This window comes from Cupressus sempervirens, chromosome 3, assembly GCF_028749045.1.
Source record: "Cupressus sempervirens isolate cs-2001-9-10 chromosome 3, ASM2874904v1, whole genome shotgun sequence".
In the NCBI taxonomy this organism is placed as follows: domain Eukaryota; kingdom Viridiplantae; phylum Streptophyta; class Pinopsida; order Cupressales; family Cupressaceae; genus Cupressus; species Cupressus sempervirens.
In genome coordinates, this window is record NC_143120.1 from 398502629 (window position 1) to 398529192 (window position 26564).

The following is a 26564-nucleotide window of genomic DNA, read 5'->3' on the forward strand; positions in this document are numbered from 1 at the left end:
CGAAAAGATTCCACACTTAACCCCACCTAACCATAGAGGCTACTTACAGTTACACCCACTGTGGATATGCTTTCCACAGCGCGCCGGAGTAAAATTCCACGACGCCCAAAAAAGAACGGATGGAAAAACATTTCGAACTAAAATTTCAACGCGCGCGTACTGCTCACGGAGAAGCTTGTGTCGCAACGTATCTACGTGCTCACTCGTTAAGCGCATCCCTTTTTATCCCAAGCACGCAATGTTTTCCAATAGGGAGGGAATTAAAACCGAAATTTAAATCGGGCTGACTGAATGTTTTGGAGTCCGCGTAAGTCGGGTCAGAAGCACAAAGGGGTAATCGCGTGCTTACACGTCCGACTCTTGGAGGCAGTTGTTTTTGCGATTCATCCAGTCTTCGCACGGTTCGTTTGTTTACACTTTGTTGTTCCCTACGGGGTCTCAAGCAGGACCAGATCACAGGTCTCGAGATCGGATCCCTCCAACCGGCAGGGACTTGCAGGCGGAAATTAAGTAATTCAGCAGGGCCAGACAGATGTTTAAAGTTCCTTAGGGTTTTCTAAGCTTCTCAGGATGTTTTACTCCCAGTTCATTCTTGCGAAGAAGGGGCCTTTGGGGACGATATGGATCGCTGCGCATTTGGAGCGGAAACTCAGGAAGAACCAGGTTGCCGATACAGACATCGGCGTCTCTGTCGGTCAGTATTACTATTGCTCTTTACGACGCCTTTTTTGGGGAAATTTGACAGGGTTTAGGACACGCAAAAATTGAGCAGCCACTGCGTTCTTCTTTCCTTTCTCGTCCCAGCAGTTTTTGATTGTTTTTGTTGCTCTATTTTGTTCCAGTGAAATGACCCCCTCTACGTTAAATTCAGTAGTATTTTAGTGTCTCTTTGCTAAAGTCGCTTCCCCTGAGTTGACTGCGTACCGCATTTAGTATTATTAGTTGGAAACTTAGCGGCTCCGTGTTTTTTACGGTGAGAGTTGATAATTGCGCTTCCTTGCTCCACTTTTTAAGCTAGAGAATCTTACTCAAAGCTAAATTTCAGTAATCTATGGCAGATTGAGTAGTAGCTGGAATTTCAGTAACGTATAAGCTAGAGAATCTTAATTGAAGCTAGATTTGAGTAATCTTATGGAAGATTGAGTATTAGCTGGAAATTTAGTAACGTATAGTTGCTTATGGTGGCGGGGATCGTAATTTCTTTGGTTGTGATATGGCCAGACACCAAGTGAGAATAAACAGTGCAATAGAACACAAATTTTTGATGTCTTATGACACTGGTTCGAAGTATCAGCAACTTAAAGCCGAATGGATCGGAAGTGCAACCGAAAATGGTAAAACTCGGATCTGCTGCGATTACAGTGAATTATATATATGTAACTCGCACAATTTCATGTGGAGGAGATCCTCTCGAATTTCCACGCCAATGACAATACACACAGAGAAACAACGGTCCAATTTGTGAAGTTCTATACCTTCAGAATTCAACACTTTCCGGGGTTTTAGTATACAATATTAAGTAACAGAGCATTCCGGAAGTCTGAAGTTTTAACGCCTTAAGGATTGAACTGTTTTCTGGGTCTACGGTGTCTTGGTGCCAAACTTAATATACGGTCTAACAAAGAAAACTGAAATATCAGCTGCAGTGATTAGTTTCAGCTCCTAAGGGGCTTCATCTCTGTAGAATTTGGTCACATCGAGTGGCATTTTGGAAGTTTGTTTTGCAGCAATCAGACAGCTGCTAAAAGTAGTGCAATTTCTGATGTCCAATTCCCTGAGAAGTGAACCATTTTCAGATTTTGGGTAAAGAAAATCTACAGGGGTTGGAGATTCCAATCAAGTATAATAGAACATGGCATGATCACTTGAATATCTGTTGGAGCTAACTTTATGTAATTGTACCACTTGATGTACTTGTTCACAAATCTAGCTTAGTATATGTTTGCCTATGATGGCAGGTCTGCTCATTTGTCAGTGTTGCAGCCAGTAAATAATGTGAAGAAACAGTGCACTTTCTGATGTCTCATATCATTAAAATTGAAAAGGCTACTGCTTTTCAGTATACTTTGAGAAGAAATGGTACAACGTACGAAATTTTATTCCATTACAATTGAACTATTTCCAGATTGCGCTTGCAGAATGAAGAAACGATGCAATACCTTGAGTTCCGTGCCCTTATAATTAAACTATTTGCAGGATCTGAACTTTGAGTGACGATAAGCCAGATAGAACAGAAAGCTCAACCTAGAATTCTAAAGACTAGATTCCTTGATCACATGGGGCTAAATTTGAGTAATCTTGACTGAAGCTAGTAGCTGTCTGGAAATTGATTTTGGATATTTTACTTTTGGCAGTCGGTCATCACAAATCTCAACTTTATTGATAGTGCATAATGAGAAGAGAAAGTGCAAAAGCTGATGCATCATTAATAAAGACTTCAACTGCCCCCAAGGTTTCAGTATACAATTTGAAGCAACACGGCAATTTATGACTTTATGAAGTCATAGTTTGCTAAATGTGAGGTTTCCGTAGTTCATGGGAATGAGATAAGAGGTTCTGGAAACAATTGTGTACCTATAACTTTATCTAGTGCTTGATAAAATATACACAGTTTTTCTGATGCATCATTAATAAAGAGTTCAACTGCCCCCAAGATTTCAGTATACAATTTGAAGCAACACAGCAAATTATGACTTTATGAAGTCATAAATTGCTAAATGTGAGGTTTCTGCAGTTCATGGGAATGCGATAAGAGGTTCTGGAAACAATTGTGTACCTATAACTTTATCTAGAGCTTGATAAAATATGCACAGTTCTTCCTTGAAGTTTTTTGCTCAAGTCATATGCTGTTAAAATTGAGCCATTTTTCTGGTTCTCCATAACTAAAAAAACATTAAAACATAAAAACCAATCAGGAAAATTATGCAATCATGCTGAGCTAAATTTGAGCAATCTCATGTGCCATTAGACATTTGTTGGGAAATCTAGATTAGTATATAGTTGGCTTTGGGAGCAACTTTTCACAATTTTTTTGTTACTGACAATACACAATGAAGAGAATGAGTGCAATTTATGAACTCTTACATCTTTAGAAGTGGATCATTTTGTAATATGACCAATCATGTAACTAGATTTACTGCTATGACTGATGAGGGTGTGACTCGAGACAAAATTAACACAACAAAATAGGAAATCGCTATTATTTGAAATAAGAAGTTATTACAACTTGTGACAACTGAGGCCAAAAAAGGAAATTGCAATTATTTGAAATTTCTTCACATCTTGTGACAATTGAGGCCAAAATTAATGTTCACTGACAGTGGCAATGGTCCTATCTCGACCTTATTGCCTTGCCATTTGTACACTATGTTTCTCTTTGATCAAATTCTCCCTCATGGAACTCCTCAGAATGCACAATTGGTTCACCTTGAATAGCATATCATCTTGGATCATGTAGTCTAGCCACCTTGTCATATCTAGAGTAACAAGTTCTTTGCAAGCCTTCCAAGCCTCTGCAAAATCAAGATCCTCAGGGTACATAGTCTGAAGCTCATTAAACCCAACCACCTCGATCTGCATTTTTGTCAGTAATATTTGTTTCCTACTTAAGGCATTTGCAATCCTATTAGTTTGCCCACTTTTGTGCTTTAATACAAATATATACCTCTGCAAGATCTCTATCCATTTCAAGTGCCTTTGAATCAATTTACCTTGGCTATTTAGGTATTGTAATGCTTGATGATCAATATACAAAACAAATTCTTTTGCCAATAGAGAATGCTTCCATCTTTAACACCTGAACTATCGCATCTAACTCTTGGTCATAAACAAAATACTTCCTCATTGCATCATTTAATTTCTCACTGAAATATGCAATAGGCTTACCTTCTTGGCTCAGTACAACTCCAATGGCACTGCCACTAGCATCACACTCTACCTGGAACACCTTGTTGAAATTAGGGAGTGCTAACACAGGGTACTCTGCCACCTTCTTCAACAAGTCAAAACTTCTTGCAACTCTTGCAATCCATTTGAACTTTTTCTTATCTCCCCCATTGTCTCAGTTAGGGGTGCACAAATACTGCTGAAGTTTCTAATTAACTTCCTATAAAACTAGCCAAACCATGGAAACACGTTACCTTAGTAGCAGACCTTGGGGTAGGCCATTCTAGGATTACCTTTACCTTTTCTAGGTCCATTACGAGACCATTAAGCGAGACAACAAACCCCAAGTATACTAATTCTCTCTTTACAAAACTACACTTCTTTGGATTAATCAAAAGTTTCTCTTTCCTTAGCTTCTCAAAGACTCCACGAATATGCATTAAATGCTCATCTAGTCCCTTACCAAAAATAAAAAATATCATCCAAATACACAATAACAAATGTTCCCATGAATTTCTTCAATATCTCATTCATGAGCCACATGAAGGTGCTTGGTGCATTGGTTAGCCCAATGGGCATGACTAACCACTCATGCAAACCTTCCTGAGTCTTGAATGCAGTCTTCCATTCGTCGCCCTCTCTAATCCAAATTTGGTGACACCCACTTTAAGGTCTTGAGGTCTATCTTTGTGAAGTATTGAGCTCCAACCTTGCGGTTCATAAGTTCATCCATCCTTAGCAGGGAAAATCCGTATTTTATGATTATCTCGTTTATGGCCCTACAGCCTATACACATCCTCCACTTTCCATCCTTCTTAGGTGCTAGTACTACAGGTATTGCACATGGACTCAGGCTCTTCCAGATCAAACCCACCCTTAGCAATTCTTGAACTTGTTTGTTCAACTCCTTCAGTAGGAGTCATCTGATGACCAATCTTGTTAAGCAAACTGGCTCTAGGGACTAAGTCTATTTGATGATTGAATCACCTTACTGATGGCAACCCCTCAGGAACATTATTAGATACGATGGCCTGAAACTCATTTAACAGACTTGCAATCTCTATTGGAATTTTCTACTACCTTCTTTATTCACCCTAAGAATTAAAGTATAACACAATTGTGATGTTTCATGCCATCCATAAATCTTCTTCCATCAACAAGACATACCCTAGTGCTACTGCATAGCTTTGCTTCCTTCATTAGCGGTTTCAGCTATGATGAACTCCATCCTTTGTCAGAGAATAGATGTTTGCATGACCATCATATATAGCACTCTTGTCATACTGCCACGACCTTCCCACCAACATATGACATGCATCCATAGGTATGATGTCATGTAGTACCTCATCATGGTAGCTTCCAATCTTGAACTTCACCAAGCACTATTTATTGACCATGACCTTGTGGTCATCCTGTACCCAAACAATTTGGTATGGATGTGGGTGTCTCTGTCTCTTTGAGCTTTAACTTTGTGACCATCTCTTTTGATATCAAAATTTCAATGCTCCCACTATCGATGATCACATCACAACACTTATCCTCACACTTGCACCTAGTGTGAAATAATACCCTTGGTTATCTCCATATTTTAATATGATCAATCATGTAACTAGATCTACTGCTATGACTAAATATCTCAAATAGATAGTAACTAAACATCTCGAATAGATAACAACTAGTTTCTTGTTTTTTGATGAAACAAGTAACGAGATTCAAATAAATTGTACTACTTAACTTTTTAAAACAAACAACAAATGTGTTGAAAGAAAGGAAAGTACATTAGGACCTGATGCCCTTGGCCACCTAGATACACTAATTCTATGATGTCAAATCTTACCAACCCTTGAATTTGTCTACGGACACAACCGTTCGGAATCCCCCTTTCCCACTGGATATCTTTTCCCCTTCATAACTGGCGTTGATACTCCTGCGTCCAATTGCAGAACAGTAGTTAAACCAATAACGATTAACAAGGCATTAATAACTTTGACATATATCAAAATTTACTTCTACTCAATAAAAATGGTTTTCAATGTGTATTACATCATTAGATCAAATTTAGTTCTTTAATAACATTTATTACAACAATAATATTTCAAAATTGTAATTTAGATAATGTAGGATCCATTTAAGCAATATTCATGAAACCAGAAATCAGAGCTTGCTTAGGGCATAACTTGCAAAACCATGGTTTAGTCCAAGTAAAACCATTTAGTGCGTACTTGTAAAACCACTGCATAATGTAAAACCAAACCGCTTAGGGCATAAAAACCTTTGTTTAAGTAATTGCAAATCACTGTGAGCACATTTACAAAATCACTGTTTAATGTAAGGACAACCATCTAGGGCACAAAACAATACATGACGGAAATATAGTAGTTACAAAAAGGGCTGTGACATGCTTCCAGTGTTTCAGTAAATGGTTTTACCGTTTTTCAGATGTGAGCGTTTGTTGGTGTTTAAGTAAATAGTGAGAAGAGGAAGTGAATTTTGTGATTTGATCAGAGAACTAAGAGAGAGCCTACTTATCTCATGCTCAGGTAACCACAGGAAAACTAGTAAGAAGACTTAAAGGAAATAGCATTGAGACATTTTTCAAACTAACGAGAACCACCAAAATACCTTGAGAAGTGTTGAAGATCGGTTATATCCAAAACTTAGAAAAGGGGCATGCAAAATTCCATGCCCATGTAGGATTCCTTAAACAGCTGAAATGATTTAGTTTTCCTTTTTTCAATAGAGAATCAAAGAGCACACACCCAATATTTGCAATGGAGAAATATTAAGCAATCAGCTTTGGTGGAGCACAAGCACAACATTAGCCAACCTATTGATATTGGAAATACAAGAACCTTGGCTTTTGAAGGGCGATGCAAAGATAGGAAGAGTAGAGAGGCAATTAAAATTGAGAAGAGACCCTGGGTCCTAAATAGGTGTGATGGATTGAAGTTGAACATTGCTTGGATTTTTTAGAAAGTTTTTTTAAGCTTTGTGCCAGTTGGGGCTTGTCCAGGTAAATTAACTAATCAACAAATACATTAATCAACCTATAACTTATCATCATTTGCATTTAACCGATTTGATTAAAGTTGGCTTTCTAGGATACATTAGTGATATATCATGAATTGATTAATTGATTCATTCCCCACATGGGCTGGTCAACAAATCCCAAATGCCTTTTCAGCCCCTCCTTTGTTGACTTAGTGAGTAAGTTCAACTTGCTTCACTTGATCACTTGCCTTGATTACCATTAAGTTTTAACATTCATGCTTACCTTGGTGAGTTCCTGGAACTCAAACTTTGTGGCACATCTAGATTCTTTCGATCCCATAACACACTTCTTGTTAGTGCGCCTTTAGCTACCCACCTTTGGACTATGCTTTCAATGGCTGTAACACATATAACGACGTAATATTCAGTTTGGACATGCCTTTTGATTTGTTCTACATGAATACCTATGAGCTATTCTTAAGACCTTCACATTGGGACTTCATTTGCAAAACCACTTTGTTCCATCCTTATGGGACAGAGATCCTTAACCTCTTCTAGCATTCTTTGCACTTAGGCAACCTTGAGTGAGTGCCTCGCACTAGAGCCAACTTCATCATGCATCCATTCAACTCCACACAAATCCATCATTGCATCCTAGAGAGAAACACACCCTCTTGGGCTTGCCTATTTTGCCAAGCACCTTTCCAACCATAAATAATGTGCCCATTACTTATCTCATGGAGCATCATGCTACTCCACTTCATTGTTTGAGGGGCTTTCTGACTACGTGCCAACATCCACTAGAAAATGCCACAAAATCATCGCAGGTTAGTGCTACTCCCTTTGATTATAGTTGGGGGACTACTCCTTATTGACCCATCAGGAAATGCCTTAGACAATCACTTTGGATCCATACCAGCTGGCTTGAGCTATAGTAAAACATCAATTACTTAATTAATTAAATCAATAGATTATCTTTTAGTTAGTTGACATTTTCCTGGAACTCACTAATTAACATATTTTTAAAATTCATGTATGTATCTATCTTGGTCAGTCAATCCTTTCTCCCTTACACCACACCAATTATTCAAGTATTGCCAGAAATTTATTTAAAAAAGCTCTACATAGGCTTCATTTTGTAAATCTTGTAAAATGGGCTAGGAGAAAGATTTGCAACATTAGACAAAAAATCACAAACGTAGTTGACTCTAAAAACCCTAGATATATAGCTTCTTCAAGCTAGACAACTTCAAAGCAAAAATTTGAAATGATAATTGATTGATATTCAATAACTGCAAAGGAGACAAGCTCCTTAAATAGTGATTACAAGCAAAGTTTCTAAAACAGAAACAAAAGAGCGAAAATAAACATTCTAATTAATAACTAACTATGAAATGGAAACATCCTAATTGAATGATCATTATAGAAACATTACATTATTTACTATAACAAACTTCCTTAATTGTCATTCTTCTAACTACCCTATAGTAGTTTTTACTTAAAAATTCTTCTAACTACCCTATAGAAGACTTTACATAATCTGTAAGTCATTTGGCTATGAATACATAGAAGGCTTCCCCCTTTTCTTTAAAACACTTTGTGACATGAGACCGCTGACCTTGCGTGGTGCCACAGAACTTTTTGATATGACCAATTTTACCATGATCCTTCCAACATGATGTCAGGTAACAAAGCTATTCCTACCTTTATCTAAAGATGTTGAGATCAGCTTCAAAATACTTCACAATTCTGAAAAGAAACAATTTTGTTAAAAAATATAGTGTAACATAGGCACTAGGGACATTGGGATGTTGGGATAGAGGAAAAAGGGCTTCAATTTGGGGACGATGACGTGGATGGGGTGGTGTTGTAATACACTATACATTTAGTACTTGAGGTGCTAGTTATGAAATGATGTATAATAGTATAAGAACTATTATACTTGAACATAGCAAAATTGTGACATAGTAACATACCCAACACATAATTGAGAATACAGTACATTATACTTGAACAACATTGAATATCAAATTACCAATTACTAAAAAATAAAATTATTTGGACTTCCCGGGATGGTCAAGCTACGTTTGAGCGTCCCCCATATGTCCCGGGATGCTTGGATGCCCTGGTGTCTTCGCGGTGCGATGGCAAAAGAATTCCTATGTTCAAAGTATGATGACAGGTGCATTTAATTATATGAAAGGGTTTGTGCATAAGAAACAAAGAGAACATGAGCACATAAAATGAAGTAGACAAGAACAATGGACTTAGGGAAACCCTAAAAGGGACAAAACCTCAGAAATGTAAAGGATTTCCTTGTCAAGCCATGATGTCATGTGTTATTACAATAATTCACCACTTTCTAGAGACCTTTGTGGACATTCCTTGCACAAAAGACAGTGTCCAACCACCATGCAAGCCTTGCAGGTGCTCTCAACACTTTTCAATCAGACCGCAACTCCTATTAGACTTATACTAAAGCAACATAAACAGTAAACTCAGTCCCACTGAAGACAGCTAAGAAGAAGAATACCCTTGGAGCTATTACAGAAGATCTCCGAATCTCAGATATCAAAATGATGTATTCCAAATGCCTCAGTTTCCTTTCATCCCTTAATCTCTGTTATTTTGTCTTACCTGGGACAGTTCTGATAGTGGATGAATTGTCTTGCTGTGCACTGACACCTTCAAACTTCACAGTGGTCATTTTGGTCCCAGCTGAATTAGTACAATGTTTCTTGTCGCAATTGTAATTACCATTGATACATGTCTTCCTTGATGACAGCATCCAGAGTTTCCTTGATGGCAGTGTCCAGAGTTGTCTTGATCACTAAGAGCACTCCTGCTAATTAATTCTTCCTATAATCTTGCTTCTAATATTATTTCTAGTACTTACATAATCAGTCTTAAATGTGCCTTGTGCTCAGGAGATTTTTCATAGAAAGTATTTAGTGACTATTCAGATTTCACTAAATTGATCCATTCCTCCTACAACCCTGCTTCTGATATTATTCCCAGTACTTACAAAACTAGTATTTATAACATCTTTTAATTGGGAGAATCTGCACAAAAACTATCAATGACTAATCCGATTTTACTGATTTGATCCATTTCAGATTAATTTACATAATTTTACACTATGCTATGTTGCTGCCATTGTTTATTTACAAAAGGTGGATGCATACATATTAAATTAGATCAGGAAAGCATCCAAGCATTGTGTGAATCTACTTAATTGCAATACAAGAACACTATATTACTTAATCATAAATATCTCTTTGCCAAATGTAGAATACACCATAAATAGGAAATAGAAGCAGTATGGATGGTATGCATGTTCCACCTGTTGCCCAGTATCACCATACATTGGTCTCATTCTTCCACTGTTGTGACTTCCTCACTACTTTCATCAAGTGTACCTTCCACTTACAAGGACTGGTGTATATTAGCAACTGTTTTAGTGAAACATCTTTAGTGCCGACATAATGTGATAAACTTCAAAGGATACATTTTTGTACAACATGAATCCACGTGTAGTAAATAATCTATTAAGAATTGTTTTATTCACATAAAATAGCAGAGTACAAATTTTGGGTATTACAAAAAGCTATGGACATATTTGTCAGACAATCATATTTCTAACTGAAATACTAAAAATCTTGATAGCTACTTGATCCATTTCAGATCAATTTACATTATTTTACAGTATGCTATGTTGCTTCCATTGTTTATACGGAAGTTGGACATATACATATTAGATTAGATCAGGAAAGCACCCAAGCATTGTGTGAACCTACTTAATTGCAATACAAGGAATACTATAGTAATAAAAAACAAATTATAAAAATCTCATTGCCAAATGTAGAAGGCGTCATAAATAGGAAACACAAGCAGTGCGGGTGGTATATGTGTTCCATCTCTTGCCCAATGTCACCATACATTGATCTCATTCTTTCACCATTGTGTCTTCCTTATTAGTTTTGTGAAGTGTGCTTTACACTTATGAGGACAGGCGTATATTAGCAACTGTTTTAGTGAAACATCTTTAGTTCTGACATTATGTGCTAAATACCAAAGAGTACATTTTTACACAACATGAATCCTTGTATAATAAATAATTCATTAATATAGTAGTTTAATATGGATATAGTAGTTTAATAAGCATATTAAACATGTTCCAGGGAAATACCTGTTGAAAATTTGAAATAAATTATTTTTGACCCTCTGAAATTTTATCATTTGATTGAATCCATGTCTATCAAAAGGACTTGCTGTATCTGTAGGTGTAGGCTGGCATCCTCTTTGGCTGAAGTTACCATGTACAGTTTGCACATTGGCTTCTTATTGTTTTACAATATTTGATTATTTGGCACTTGTGAATGATCCAAATATTGTTTTGGCTATTTGATATGTGCGTTTTTACTAAAAGGATTTATTCACCAGTGCTTGCGAGCCTAACAGTGTTACTTATCTTGAGTTTCCATTATTATTTATTTTATTTTTTATTTTTGCATATGCTCTATTTAAAAGTGTTGTACTGGGATCTTCTATTTTGGAATTTTCACTAGATGTAATAAGAAAATCGATTGCATTGGTAACCTCTTATTGAATTCTTAAAGAGTTTAATTTAATTTCTCATCTTCTGAGAGCATTATTAGTTATCTTTTATACACGTTGAATGATGGTATGTTGGGCTTATGGTTTCTGTATGTGGTTCTTTATAGATTCCATTCTCTTTCCCGAAGCGCCGATTGCACTTAGATTATCCAGCCATTTGTTGCTTGGGGTGGTGAGGATATATTCTCGAAAAGTGAACTACCTCTTCAATGATTGTAGTGAAACACTGGTAAAGATAAAGCAAGCATTTCATTCCACTGCAGTAGATCTGCCACCAGAGGCATCAACAGCACCTTATCATTCTATTACTCTTCCAGAGACTTTTGATCTTGATGATCTGGAGTTACCAGAGAGCTCTTTTACCCATGGGTTTGTATTAGATTTTACTAAATTATCCCTGGTATTTAAAAGTTTCTTAGAGTCCATGGAAGTGTTTGAAATGAGATCTTTATTCCTTTGATGGGGTGTAGGAACTTTGTTGATCATCATGTTACTACTCGTGAGCAAATCACTCTCCAAGATCCAGTGGAAGATACTGCTTATTTGGGATCTCAGTTTGGACTGGATGGTAAGCCTTTGTATTCATTGATTTAACATAAAGCAATTGCCACAAGAGATGCAACCTTTGTTTATCCATTAATGTAGCCTTATCGAGTTACCACGACATTAATTTGTATTATTAAATTTTTCTGCAGAGAGGTTTGGTGATGGGGATGCTCTTCAAATAGGCCTGGACTTTGATGAGGTTTGTGGCAAGAGATAACGCAAAATGCCAAATAGTACATGTTGGAAGATTATAGCATGATATTTCTGTCTGTATTTTATGCACTTCTTATTGAAATGAATTAATTTCATCCTGTAGTGCAAAGTGGTCTTTCTATACTACTCAATCAAAATAGTTTTACTTTCCAAATCTAGCTGCATGGTTTTGCACTTTTTCTAACACGACAAATTTGGTTTCCTTTTGCCTTAAACCAGTCTCAAGTTTTGGAAGAAAGTACTTTTGTTGTTATCGACTGTTTTGGAAGTTGTAAAGAGAGGCTGTCATTTCCCTGAAATTTATAATGCACATCCCTAACTTAACAGTAAAGTGCAGAGTTTGCTAATTTGGAATTGGAAGGGGATAAATCATAATTTCATGGAGATGGCTAATGTTTTCTATCCGGAAGCCATGATTCTGCAGTTCTTTTATATTAGTTGTCTCCTTTCTTTTAGTAGGGAGGGTACAGAATCTCATTCAATTTTACTATTTCTCATCCTTGGGTAAGGTTCCCTGCAGTCAAGTACTCCCTTTTTCCCATAATCTAGGCATTAGGAGTTCAAATCAGGAAGCTTTCTCACACTGGGCCAGTGTGTTACAACTTACTGTTCCATTCTGTAAATGACAGCTAATATTTTACGCAAAAGGGTCTTTTAGATGCAGACTTGCAGTTGCTCAAAATAAGTTTATGCATCATTATTTCGAGGATTGGTTTTTTGTTTATATTTAGAACATCCCTCCATGTTTTTCTCTGGTGGAATACAAGCTTTTATCACCAACATATTCGTTTTTTTTTTTTTGGAAAATAAAGTGTATCTTAAAATATTGATGATTACATAGATTTGCTGTAAAGTAAATGTTGCCTTAAAATCAGGCTTAATGATTTATATATAAGTGAGCTGGTGAATAGGAACTTTCTTAAGAATAGCATGTAATTCCTATGGAGCAATGCCACCCAGTTATCATATATGGAAGATTCCATTTTCCTCGCCTTATGAACTTGTTGTGTAAGGATGGTTATTGAATGTGTACATATTTTATTTCCTATTAAGAATTTAAAATGGGAAGTGCTTTTCGTGATTTAGGTTTCTTGCATTTAGTAAAAGTGCATGTGTATGCATCGTATGATACTTCCCTTGCTGCATAAATTTACTGTGTATGAATAGTTAATGAATGGGATACATCTTTGATATCTTTTTGACAAGTTAAAATGGTAATTGTATTTTGTGGTTTAGGTTACTTGCATTTATTGAAGATGCATGTATGATACATCTGATTTAACATTTTTTGATAGTCTGTTGAAAACCCTTGACCTGGCTATTACTTGAACAGTTCGGATTTCACCAATTTCTTATTACAAATGAATGGTTTGGCATAATGGCAGACAAACTCTCCAGCAGTGTAATTTAGAAAATGCAGAAAAAAATTTAGTGTTCTTTGATATAACCAAAATTAATGTTCTGCCTGTATTTAATTTCTCTTTTGAATTTAGAAATGATAAAGAAAATGTAATGACAAGGATAGCTGATTAATTTTCAATTCTACCAATTTAGTTGATAGAGAGTAAATACAGTTCTAAGATGAACTTATTTGAAATTCACATTGCATACAAAGAACCTGTTTTGGAATAAATTTATATGTTGTTCAGCTCCAGAATGAAATATGCAGATTGTGGACACCTTAAACTCCAGCTGCAAGGCTCTTGTTTGAGTTCGTCACCCTCCTATAGTGCACGCTGGTTCCTGTGATGCAAGAAACAATGCCCGATAGTGCAACTTCAGACCCCAGCACTCAAATGCAGGGCAGGAAAGTAGATTGCAGGCCTGTAATTAATAAGTACAGGTCCTTAATTCTTCAATAAGACCTTGTCAGGCATTTGTCAGCTTCCATAATTAACATTATCAGATTTCCACAATCCATTAGTAAATGTGAGTATATTTCTGGATTCGATTGTGTGTGGTTTTAGCATCAACATTTTGGATCACACTTAGTGATCCATCATTAGGAAGACAGAGAACAAGAATAGAAAAAAGAAAGGAGTAGACCAAGCCTGACATTCCTTTCTCTCAATTTTATTTCTTTTCCTATCTACCTTGGTTTCCGGGGTCTTTTGTCTTCTTATAGGTATTGAGTCAGGCTTGGTCTACTCCTTTCTTTTTTCTATTCTTGCTCTCTCTCTTCCTGATGATGGGTCACTGAGTGTGATCTGAAATGATGATTCTAAAAACACACACAATTGAATCCAGAAATATACTCACAGCTTCCATAATGTCCACACAGGCCTCCAGGGAATAGACACGGGCCTCTACAGGAAATCGCAGCTCATTAACAAATCAAATCACTGCCTTAGTATGGAACTGCAGCCCTTCAGAACCCCCAACACAATGCCGTCCACCAAGTCACAGGTTACACAGTTATGGTGGCGTGATATGAACAAGCAATGGCCTCCCAATTTGGAGAGAAAGCCAATGCCTAAGTCCAGATTTGTTCAGGTGCTCACTGACCAATTGAGACTTGCAATCCCTCATAGCCAATTGACGTCTCCTTAGTACAGTAAATCAACAGACAGCAGACTTCCAATTCAATGCTATCAAATTCTTTATTCAGATCTGCTATACCTCAGCAGCAGATGCAATATACTTCTCAGGAAAGCAAACCCTTATACCTCAGCCAGAGTTTAGAAATCAGAACCTCATAAATATCACCAAGAAAACAAAGCAAATTAGATAATTGAATGCATCCCTCATCAAGATGGGCTCATATTTATAATCCCATAGGCACAAATGAAACTTCACTTAAGAAGCTTCGCCAACACAACATCATTTTATAACATTATCATAATAAAGTGATATTATAATAATGAAACTTTATTAAATAATTAATAAATGTGAACTTGTGCAATAAATAGCTCTATCCGATATAGGTGATGACCAACTGTCAGTGCCACCATCTGCATTGCCAAATATGGCAACTGCTTAAATTTGATTTACTAAAAATAGTAAGTCCACAACTGAGACCCCCAAATCACCTTGTTAGCTCACTATAATAATCTGATTCAATCCACTGCAGGAGCTCGCCAAAAATGGGGACATTACAATCTGGTAAAACATGAATAATGAAAAAGTATAAATCAAACTAAGCCCATGAAGTGCACTAGCTTAGAAGGCGAGGGAAGGCATTGTTAGATTGTACATTATTGCAGATTCATGACTGTCATCAACATATTATACCCCTTTCGGCCTAGGCATAATGACAAAACAAAAAATTACAATCCATAAGATACTATTTAAAAATAGCCATAAAATGACATCTTATTGACCTTTCAAAGTTTATAATCTCCCTCTCTTTCCCTAATTGGTTTTTAAAACTTCAATATATTTTAAATAAGTTTACATGTACAGTGAAGTGAAAGGGCTGTAATATTCCTCACCACTTGCCATGATGATACCTGTAGAAAGCTTTTGAATCGTCAATGCACTTGCAGAAGGCACTAGAACACCAACCATTTATTCATATATCTTATAGATAATGATACCGAAGTTGGATTAAGTTTTAGGCTTTAAACCAATTACCACTGTAGTTTTTCCTATTCCGAAATCAGAAAACAATCTACTAAATTCACAATCACAAAATGATCATTGATAACAGGAAACACTATAGCTATTCCTAGAAAGACAATTTGGAAACTTAACTGGATTATCAATGACTGTACTCCAATCAGGGTTGCTCAGTGCAGCGATTATTTCCTTACCAAAATTAACAAAATATGTATTTTTTCACTAGAGAATGAGATATAAATCATCACTTTCAGAAATTCCAGCATAAGCATGCCTATAAACCACCTCTTCATTATGTGTTCTTTGATTTTGTTCCTTGACCATCCATAATTTAAATTGGCAGTAATATCAAGAATCTGAGCATGCTTAGATTCAATAATGCCATTATAATTAGAATAATTTAAGAAACATTCACTTATGTGGGTATTATTTACAATATAAATTGCTACAAAATTGAATCTTGCTAACTCAGGGTTAACATCTAGGATGTTGTCCCGAATTAGTTAAGTAATTATTTCGATAAACAAAATAATTCCTTAACCCAAAATACTTAACTCTTTATCTTTATTCTGTTCTGTAGACTCAACACTATCACTGTAAAATCAAAATATTTGTCCATACTGTCTTGTGTACTTGCATACGTCATCCTCATAGTCTCTGCTAGCTGTACCTAATTGCGCACATGTCAATATTGCTTCTGTGAACTGCGCTAACCAAAAAGGTTCCTATGCTGATAGATGTATTCTGTGACACTTAGACAATTTTCTAAGTTTACATCCCAAAACATCATCTCCAAGATTTGCTGACTTGATTTGAGCTATATGTTGACATAATTGACAACATCATTATCTTGTTAATCTACCTAAATTGCCACATGTTTGCGTGAGGATGCTTATTGATTTTATAGTTAAAGAAGAGAGTGCTTATCATTAATGTAATGAAAAAATAACTAAGGAGTAATTATATGATGCATGAATATAATGATATATTTTTTGTTTAAATTAACTTCATGTCACCTTTAATGAGGGTATAAAGCTGTAGTTGGATGTTGTAAAAACTGGGTTACAAAAAGTAAAAAAGCAATGCAATTTGATCAAAACTTGCTTAATAAATATTGAAATCGGTGTTAGACCATGGAGTTACGAATGGGTGGTTGCATGATGTGTACTGACGTGGATTCTATGATGGTTTCACATTGAATCACAGTTTGAGGAGTCGTTGAATGATTGGCATGTAGTGTGTTTAGATAAATGTAGGTTGAGGCATTGCTATCAAAATGGATCTTTCTGCAATGGAAAGTTGAAGCAATTGGCTAAAGTCAAAATTGGGCAAAACTACAGTTAGTGATGCACTTTCTCGCTTGATAGTGAAGTGAAGTTGACAAGGATTTAGTTTCTGACACACTACACAAGTTGAAGTTGTATTTGAAGAAGAGGGTAGGGAACACAAATCATTCAAAGAGGATGAAAGTGTGCTGTAGCCAATGAAGAAGCACAAGGATGAAAGGACACCTGGAAGATTATAGAGCAACATTAGGGTTTGGTTGCACAATTGGTGGTCTTGAAAGCAACATGCAATTTTTTTGATAGGAATGTTGTGCAATTTTTTGGGTGTTGTTTTTGAACACAATTGAGTGGCAAGAATGCGTTAAGGCACACTTTGTAGAAAAGAAGGTTGATCTCCCTTGAATTGTATGCATAGAGTGTAGTGTATGGTTGAGTGAGGGTAGGAGATGAGTGATAAATTAAGTAGTGAAGTCTTTTCAGAATTGCGACTCAATGTCTTATGTGCATGTTTGTCAATGAATTACTATATGCACATATGTAGAGAGTGTGTGGACTCAACTATGCTTTGTGTGAGTGGTTATGGATTGGTAAGTTAGTGCATGAGAGTCTCAAAAGTGTTGTGTTTAGGTTTAGTGTATGCAATAGGTTAATGGCTAGCAAATACTATTTGTGCTCAACCCCACCATAGATTAGTGAATGATCTCCTTGGCCTTGTTTGTGCCCTCATTTGCATAGCTCATCTAGTGCTTAATTGCATCAACATGAAGGAGGCTAATTGAATGTGCACTTTTGAAATTTTTTTAAATAATAAATAATAAAAAATTAAAATCTAAATAAATAAAACATAATTTAAATTTGATTAAGTTAAATAAAAATTCAAAAGGGATGAAATAAAGTAGGGCTAAGGTATAAAGGAAATCATTCTATGAGAAGAGAACATGGAGGAAGCAGGGAATCAATTTGGAAATAAATGAATATCATGAAAAAACAATAATTAAGGATGAATAGTTGTCACAATATCAAATGGAAAAAATCATGGAAGTTGTGATATCCTCAAGAATAATAGGGTGATCATTTTATTGGGAGGATATCATCAAGGCAGGCATAAATAAGCCTTGATTTGGGAATGAAGGAATTAATTTGGAAATAATATGTTATTCTCAAGGTAGCAATGATAGATGGCGAGTCCTTCAAAAAATGGATATAAAGGGCAAATGATTTCATTGAGAGAATCATTTGAATGAATCATAAATTCATGAAGGAAACAAACATTTAATCAATAAATAGGGGATAAAACATTATGTAACTTTTCAAGTAGATTAAAAAATGTTTTCAAGACTAGTGATAATGTGAAAAAGGTTGTGACTCTTCCATAAGGAAGATCACTCCAAGCAAACATCAATACATAATCTGTTATCAATCAATTCATTCAAGCGAACCAACTAGCAAGCAACAATAAGCCAATTCATTCATCAATCAATTCAAAATATCAAACATCTAGATATCAACCACTCAAACATAAACCCATTCAAATTTAAACTTTTCAATCCATCAAGAATTTTCAATCAGCATCAATCAAGAAAATTCATTAGTTGGTTTGAAATGGAGGAAGAGTGTTGTAGGTGTTGGAAGGACCTAATTTTTCATGGTTTAGGGCTAGGAGTTAGAAGGTTGAAAACCCTTTCTTACTCCAATGTAGGATTTGAAGGGTGTTTGTCTTGCGTATTTTCGGCTAGGAGTTGTAAGATCGAAATCCTTTCATGCTCTATGCTAGGATTTGGAGGGTACAAGGACCCTTTCATATGCTAGGGCTAGTAGTTGGAATCTATGTGGACACTTTCATGCTCTGGGCAAGTAAATTTCCAAAGAATTCATGATTTGATTGATTTTGAGGATTGTGTTTTGATTTGTTGATGTGATTAATATCTTTGAATTTTTGACGTTTGATAAGTCATTATCAATTTGATGTAAGAATTGTTGTTTTTGGACAAAAATTAGGAATATCTTAAAAAGGGGCATTACAAATAAGACACTAACCTGTTAAAGAAACAGCATAAATAAGAAGTTGGACAAAAGAAATTACATAGTCATAACAAATGAAAATATCATAAAATTAGTAAATAGGCATAAGAGAAATTAAAAAAAAATCTTTTATTTACAATCTTATTAGCTGGCAGATAAAAGTTCTACTTGGTAAAGATCTAATCAGCAATTTGAACTTTGACAGTTGTCCTCTAGTACAAGGATAAATGTCAGTGTTCACTAATAGACACGGATTCCAGAGCAATCTTTGATTAAAACATAATTTACAGCATGATAAAATTCATTTCAAAATGGGGTACAGTCAGACAAGCCAACTCCTCCATGTATTTTCTCATTAGGTTCAGGATCTAGGTATGATTTTATATGTATAAACTGATACTTTAACCATGGTTTTTATTTCTTTGATCAATGGAATTCATCTAAGCTAAATGAAATGTGTTGAATAGGGAGTCAAGAAAATTGATGTTTACATCTCCATGTGAAGCCTACTTCCAGAAATTTAATTTGCTGCATTTTTAATGTGATTTGCATGGCTTAAGCACCGCCCACCTTCACATACATGAATATAAGGAAAGCTGTACCTATGAGGAAGAAAAAATGAAATTTACTGTCTAATCATTTGACATGATGGAAAAACCCTGCTTTCATAACATTTCATATAGTTCATCTATGCTTCAGTTAACATCTATCACCTTTTCATTCAAAACCAGGTTCTTTGTATCCTCAACATTAGGGATTTGAACCTTGTCCAACATCAACAATAACTTCCACTAAATTTAACCAAAAAAACACCTAAAACAAAAAAGTAACCCAATTTTGAAAGACCACTAAATTATACAATTTAAGAGACAAATTAATTAGTATATAATATTACAGTGTATGCTATATCTGCTTATCATATTTATTAAGCATCTATTGTAATAGTACCTATCCGCTATTAAATACTTTGCACTGACAGATCTTTTAGTTTTGTTCTCATCTGTTGTACTTACAGATGGCATCCTATGTCTAATTCCACCACTTCTCTTTGTTTAACAAAAATGAATTTGTGAATTTTTTTCAATGTTTTTTTGTAAAAACACTGGAAGACTATAAATGAATATCTTCACTGAATTTGTGTATAATTATTATCACTAATCAATTAATTTTTTCACAAAAATTGTTCAACAATTAAATTCATCACAAGTTGGAGCATTTGGTTTCTTTGACATTGCATTTTCCATCTCTACTGTTATATGTGCTTCTAGTTAATGCCCACTGACCCTATTGTTATTACAACTAGGATTTATTTGCAGAGCAGATGTCTTCTCCTGGGCCAACTCCTGCTGTCACACATTTAGAAGAGTGAGTTCTTGCCACCTTAAGCCTTATCTGTATGCGTTTTATGGTTGATGCATTTTTTAACTGGCAGCCTGTGATACTAATGCATAACTAAGAGGATGTAAACATATGTTCTGCTTGTCAGTGTTCTTCCTTCTGTGCTTGAGGCAGAAGATGGATCCTCAAAAAAGATGGAAATTAAGGGACAGCAGTGCCGCATGCCAGCCGCAGGTTCCAGTCATCTGGATGAAGACATGACAAGAGATCTTTCTGCCATGCAAACTTTGGTCGATAATTCTGGAAAACAGAATGAGGTAGACTTTCCTGATGTGCTTCCATCATCTGTTGTAGATGTAGGCTGTGCACCATCCAAGGAAGCACATACCCCTGATTTAAATAAGGGGATTTTACCATGTTCAACATTGCAAGGACCATCCACCCCTCTGCTATTCGATGAAACATTAACTGCCCAAGCTGAAGAGGTTTTAAATTCAAACACTTTGCAGAATTTTCATAAACATAACTCAACAGAAGGAATCATTCCTCTAGTGACCTCTCAAATGGTTGTTTCTGGGTCCAGTTCAGTGTCTGGGTTGCCAACAAGGCTTGAACCAGTTGAGAAGTCAATGCTATCTCAAGATTGTAGGCCCGTGCCACCTAATTTTCAGTTTGAAGAAAGAAAGGAAGCTGGCACTAAAAATATGAGCAACAAACAGGCTCAACCAGTTAAAGACTACTTACAGAATCAATCCATTAGTGAAGTTTCTCAACCTTCCATGACTTTTCACACTTATGAAGATGTAAATTTGTTTCCTAGCTCAAGCTCCATGCAAGAAGTGATGACAAAAGCAAGTAAAGAAGTGCCCGCAGTGGCTTCCAACTCAGATTCTATGGCACCTCTTAATTGTAGTTCACCAATGCCTACAGTTCCACCATCAAGTGTACATTATGAATTAGATTTATCCCAGCAGCAGCTACGTTTTCATGAAATCCAGGCTCCAACAAGTTCTATGCATTCCACAAATGCAGTTTTTAGGGGACTTGGCGTGTCTAACTCTTCATCAGGATTTCAGCAACTCAAAGAAGCTGGAGATAGTCATAAGCAATTACATTTGACATCTGGATCCCAGGGATTGGTTCAGATTTCACCAATGCATGAGAGTCAGATGCCAAAAAAATCTCTTCAACAAAGTTCCACAACAGTGCAGACATTTTCAACATGCTTATCTGGTCAACAGTTAAATTCTTCCTCAGGTCTTCCTGCGATTGGTACATCAGCAACTCAACAATTGGCAAATCACGAACCTCCTACTCCAGCCAATCTATCTCAACATATGCAAGAGTTATCTCCAATAGAATTTCAACAACTAAATAAATTTGGTCCAAGTAAGCAGCAATTCTATTTGCCATCAGCGTCACAAGGATTGGTCCAGTTTTCCCCAGTGCAAGAGAAGCAGATGCCAAATGCATCTGTTCAGCAAAGTGCCATGGTGCAAACATTTTCACCATGCTTATCTGGTCAACAGTTTAATCCTGCTTCAGGCAATCAGCAGTTGGCAAATTATGAACCTCGCGCCTCAGCAAATGTAGTTCCATATGTGCAAGAAGTTTCTCCAGTAGAAATTCAACAACGAAAGCAATTACAGTCTTCGGCTAGGTCTCAAGAATATGCTCAGGTGATAAATGCACATAGTTCTGGGATGGACACAGGTGTTTATCAACATTCTATGGCCATGCATACAACCCCAACATGCTTATCTGGTCAACAGTTTAATCTTAATTCAGGTGACCTCTCTGCTGTGGGTATATCGAACTCTCAAGACTTTCCTATTCATACTCTACCAACTCAAGCAACAGCAACTCTAAATACACAAGATAGGGTTGCAGTGAGAAACTCTCAACATCTTGATCAAGTGGCAGGCAGTAGGCAGCAGGTATGTTTAGAACCTGCTAGTCAAGAATGTGCCCAACTGAAACAGAGAGAGAATTTTATGATGAAATCAACTGCCCAAGAGTTTAACCAACCCATGCAAGCATCTACTCCATCGGGTGAGTATCTAAACAAGTCTTTTGGTTATCAGTCTGCTGCTACCATGTCAGACACTCAACATATTCCTACACTGGGGAATACTTCTGGGCCTGCTTATGTTGCATCTCAGGAGTTTTGGTCATCTCAGAGGTTTCATGCTCCAGCAACCTCTGTTGAGGTCTCAAATATTGTGAGTACATCTATGCCTCCTCTTCATGGAGTACAGCATGTTGCTTCTAGGACTGGAGAATCTGTTTCCAGTTTTCCATCTAGTGACATCCAGAGAATTGCTACAAATGTTCCTGTTGAAAGTACTTATCCACGAAGCTCAGGTTTTGCCATTCCAACTGCGGTGCAAGGGGTTTCTAAAGGGTTACCGGATGCAAATACTTTACAGGGCACTAGTTGTCCATTGCAAACACCAATATTAGGAACTCATGCGAATGTACCTTCTAGAAGCATCTTGCAGCCCTGTAGCTTTCCTAATCATTTAGGGACACATGGAGTTTACACAAATTTACCATCTGAAAACATGCTTATGCAAGATAATTACTTTTCAAAAGTTACAGAATCAGGAGGATTCCCTTCAAATGTAAATGCTATCCAAAAGTCAGCTCCTGCAACCTATCAACATCATGTATTCTCAAATGCTTCCGACGAGCTTTCAAATGCATTGTCCATCTCTCATGCACAGGATGTGACTGCTTCCAAAGGTGATCATTTCGAGACCATGCAAGCTCATCGCGAGACTATGAGATCAGAACTCGAGATCCCTGCCCATGAAATTCTTCGCTCATCTTATGATGTTGGAAGGAGTGGGGTTGATATTTTTGGTTTAAGACAACCAATGACAGAGAAGGAAACATCAAGGGAGGTTGAAAAATTTACATTAAGTTCAGAGCAAAGTGTTGGAAGGAAACGTCGTATGGTTGACACAACACCTGTTTTAGGAGAACCCACTGCTAAATCAAGAAGTGGATTATCTCTGTCGGCCAGAAGCATGGATTACATTCCACATGATGACGATGTTTTGGCTTCCATTTTAGGTACTGCAGTAATTTGTAGAAGAAACATCTCATCAAATACTTGTTTTCAGGACTATGTATACGTGACTAGTCTTTGTGGCAGCTCAAATTGCTAATTTTTTAGTGTTAATGCTATTTCTCCAGATAGTTTCAGTTCTCTGATTCATCTCTTCTTCTGTTTGTTTGATTTGGGTAAATCTGACTGACCATGTTGGTGGTTGTTATTTTTAATATTTCATTTTAATAGATAAAATTGCTGTGTAGGAAGAACACCATCATTTAAACTTAAGCCCACTCCAGCTGAAACCATGTCTGCAAAGCGTCGTAAACCTACGCCTAGAAGAACAGGACTTAAGAGGAAGGCATTGATTGACATTGCCATGGTCATACATGGGGAGTAAGTAAACCAATCTGGATTATAGTTATCTTACTTTCTTGTGTTTATGTTTGTCGTTTGCTTCCATGTTGTGAAATTACATTCCTCTTGAAACTCGTTACTCTGGCACACATGAATTAGAGTTGTTTCCATTTGGTTATAAGAGACTCCATATATTTATTCTATGGCCAATTACTTTCTTTTGTTTTGCTAGTGTGATAAGGCAGCAGTTGGCAAATACTGAAGACATTCGTCGTGTGCGCAAGAAGGCTCCTTGTACTCCACAAGAAATTCGGATGATACAAAAAGAATCACAAGCACATGATATATTTTTTGAACCATCAATACCTGGTGAGACTTGATGAGAAACAACCAGTATATTTAAATTATCTCCAATGCATTATAGCTGTTGAATTTTGGATTCACGTGCATGCCACAGAGCAGACATATATTGATAAAATGTGTTGGTTTTAAATTTCTGTAAAAGAAATTATTGTGTTTGTAGTGTTACTTGTTCATAAATTCTGAATGAAGTCCCTTTTCTGCCTTTTTGACATCTGATTCATCTTCACAAATGGCTGACTGGTAGTAGATGTCACTGCCCTAAGGTTAGTTGGCATGGCACTTAACGACTCTTTGCTTCTGTATCTTTGATCAGAAGCACCTGTTTATGCATTAGGTTCTATCTTATTTTTGAACTCATTATCCCTTGTTTGGCAGCTAACAATGTTTACAGTAGGCTGTGCTTTTATTTGATTGCCTCTGGTGGAAGTAATTTTCTTGCATGCATGCTATAATGAATTCAGTGACATATTTACTTACTATTGTGGTGATACAATTCTAAAGGAAAGAACATTTACCTTCTTATCCTGGACTTGTTGAAAGGTATTTGCAAAGGTTGATGGGAATTTTTTTGTTCTTCCCTTTGTTGTTTCCAAAGGTAGATGTAGCATAATAATACATGCATGCACCCACGATAAATATCAGGTATAGATGAAGGTGAATGGAATTGTATTTGTTCATCCTTTTGTTTTCTCCAAAGCCAGATGTGATACTAATATATTAGTCAATATTTCAGCATTCATGGCAGTTTGTTCCTTGGTTTAGCAAAGAAGAGTGGACAACTGGTAGTTTGCAGAAAGAGTAGTTGTGAGTTAAGTTTATTAACGTCCAAAAAATGACCACAAAAAGGGTTAAAGGGAGAGGAGGCCAAGAGGGAGGAGAGGAGAGGAGAGGAGAGGGAGGAGAGGTTAAAGACTGTTTCAAGTTCTAATATCAATTTGCCTTCAACAGAATTGCTATCACTTGACTATGAGGGCAAATTGATATTAGAACTTGAAACAGTCTTTAAAGTGAGGGAGGAGAGGGTATGAATTAAGCTGATTTGATAATATCTCGTGAAGTGGAAGGGGCTACCACCATAAGGTGCAACATGGGAGGGGATTGAAGTCTTTTAGCATCCCAACTCGAAATTGCTCGAGTTCAAGCAATTTAGAGGATGGGAGGACTGTGATGAGCCTGAATTGATCGTGCCGGTAAACCCAGCCATATGGTACTCTATAACACCCCTTTTATTTGCCTTCCATATTATAATTAAATAAACAAAATTTTAGTACTTTATAATTAATATTTATGAAATAAAAATAGTTTTGTGAGAGTCAGCCTTAGCTGACTTAAGAATAATCTTATTAATTCTTTTCTTTTTTGAGCCGACTTGGCTAATTTAGCAAAACATAATATTTTTATATGCCAAGATTGTGTGAAGTGAAGAGAGGCTTAGATAAATTGGAAAATGCCTTGCACATGATTCTGATCTACTGGGATGATAATCTTGGAGGTTTGGCGAGGTGGGACACTGTTGCTGCTCTTGCTACGAGATTTTCTAATTAGTTGATGCCTTATTATTCCTGATTCTTCCTATTTTGTAGCAGAAGTATAACACTGGACTTTGATTGAGTTGAAAGAGAATTGTGGGGAGTCATGAAGAACAGAGGAGCAACAAAGATCACATAGGAGTAAAATTACGATTTGGACCAGAAGAATTCAGCCAAGACTAGGTGACAAAGACAAATATAGTTACAACTCGATCCTCCATTCCTATAGCAGGAGATTGCTTGCACTTGTCTAGATTGGGGATATAATTACGTACTCCTTACAAGGGTGGAAGGGGTGGGGAAGGCATCTATATTCCTGGGAGGAAGTTTGTAATAGAGATCATTTCATACACAGAACCAGGGTATTCTTTGTAAGTTTCGTATTTACAATAATTGTACGAAACAAAAAAAATTATAATCTCGCTGTTGGAACATTTGCAATAACCTATAACTTGTTTAATTAAAAAAATCTGGAAATGATTTTGACTATGGATATGTAGTATATTGTTCTATTTTATGTATTTTCTTGGGTTGGAACTTTTCGAAGCACATTAAAACCTTAATGTAGTCGAGTCTTCTCTATAGTACAGGCTAGATGAACCGAATTTTTTATCTCCTCATTTTCAACCAAAGTGAAGACCTAAAGCAATAATCCTCTATTAGACTATTACTGATGAAGTTTGTCACTTCATTTTGAAATTTGTAACAATGCGAAATTAAAAAAAACAAACAAATTTCAATTGCTCACATCTAAGTTACTTTAAAATAGCATTGAATTTTGATTTAGACATTGCTCCTTTA

At 36.3% G+C, this 26564-nt stretch overlaps 1 protein-coding gene across 1 annotated transcript in view; it reads left to right on the forward strand.

Annotated features, from left to right (window-relative positions):
• Window positions 1-258: 258 nt before the first annotated feature.
• The window catches only part of LOC149566699 (uncharacterized), a 79177-nt gene continuing 52871 nt past the window's right edge, over window positions 259-26564 (forward strand). Inside the window, exons 1-8 of the mRNA XM_089820020.1 lie at window positions 259-694; window positions 11601-11862; window positions 11964-12061; window positions 12189-12238; window positions 20422-20483; window positions 20605-23534; window positions 23778-23910; window positions 24104-24240. Coding sequence (XP_089676146.1) covers window positions 571-694; window positions 11601-11862; window positions 11964-12061; window positions 12189-12238; window positions 20422-20483; window positions 20605-23534; window positions 23778-23910; window positions 24104-24240 — 3796 coding nt within the window. The 5' untranslated portion in view covers window positions 259-570. The remainder of the gene's footprint in view (window positions 695-11600; window positions 11863-11963; window positions 12062-12188; window positions 12239-20421; window positions 20484-20604; window positions 23535-23777; window positions 23911-24103; window positions 24241-26564) is intronic.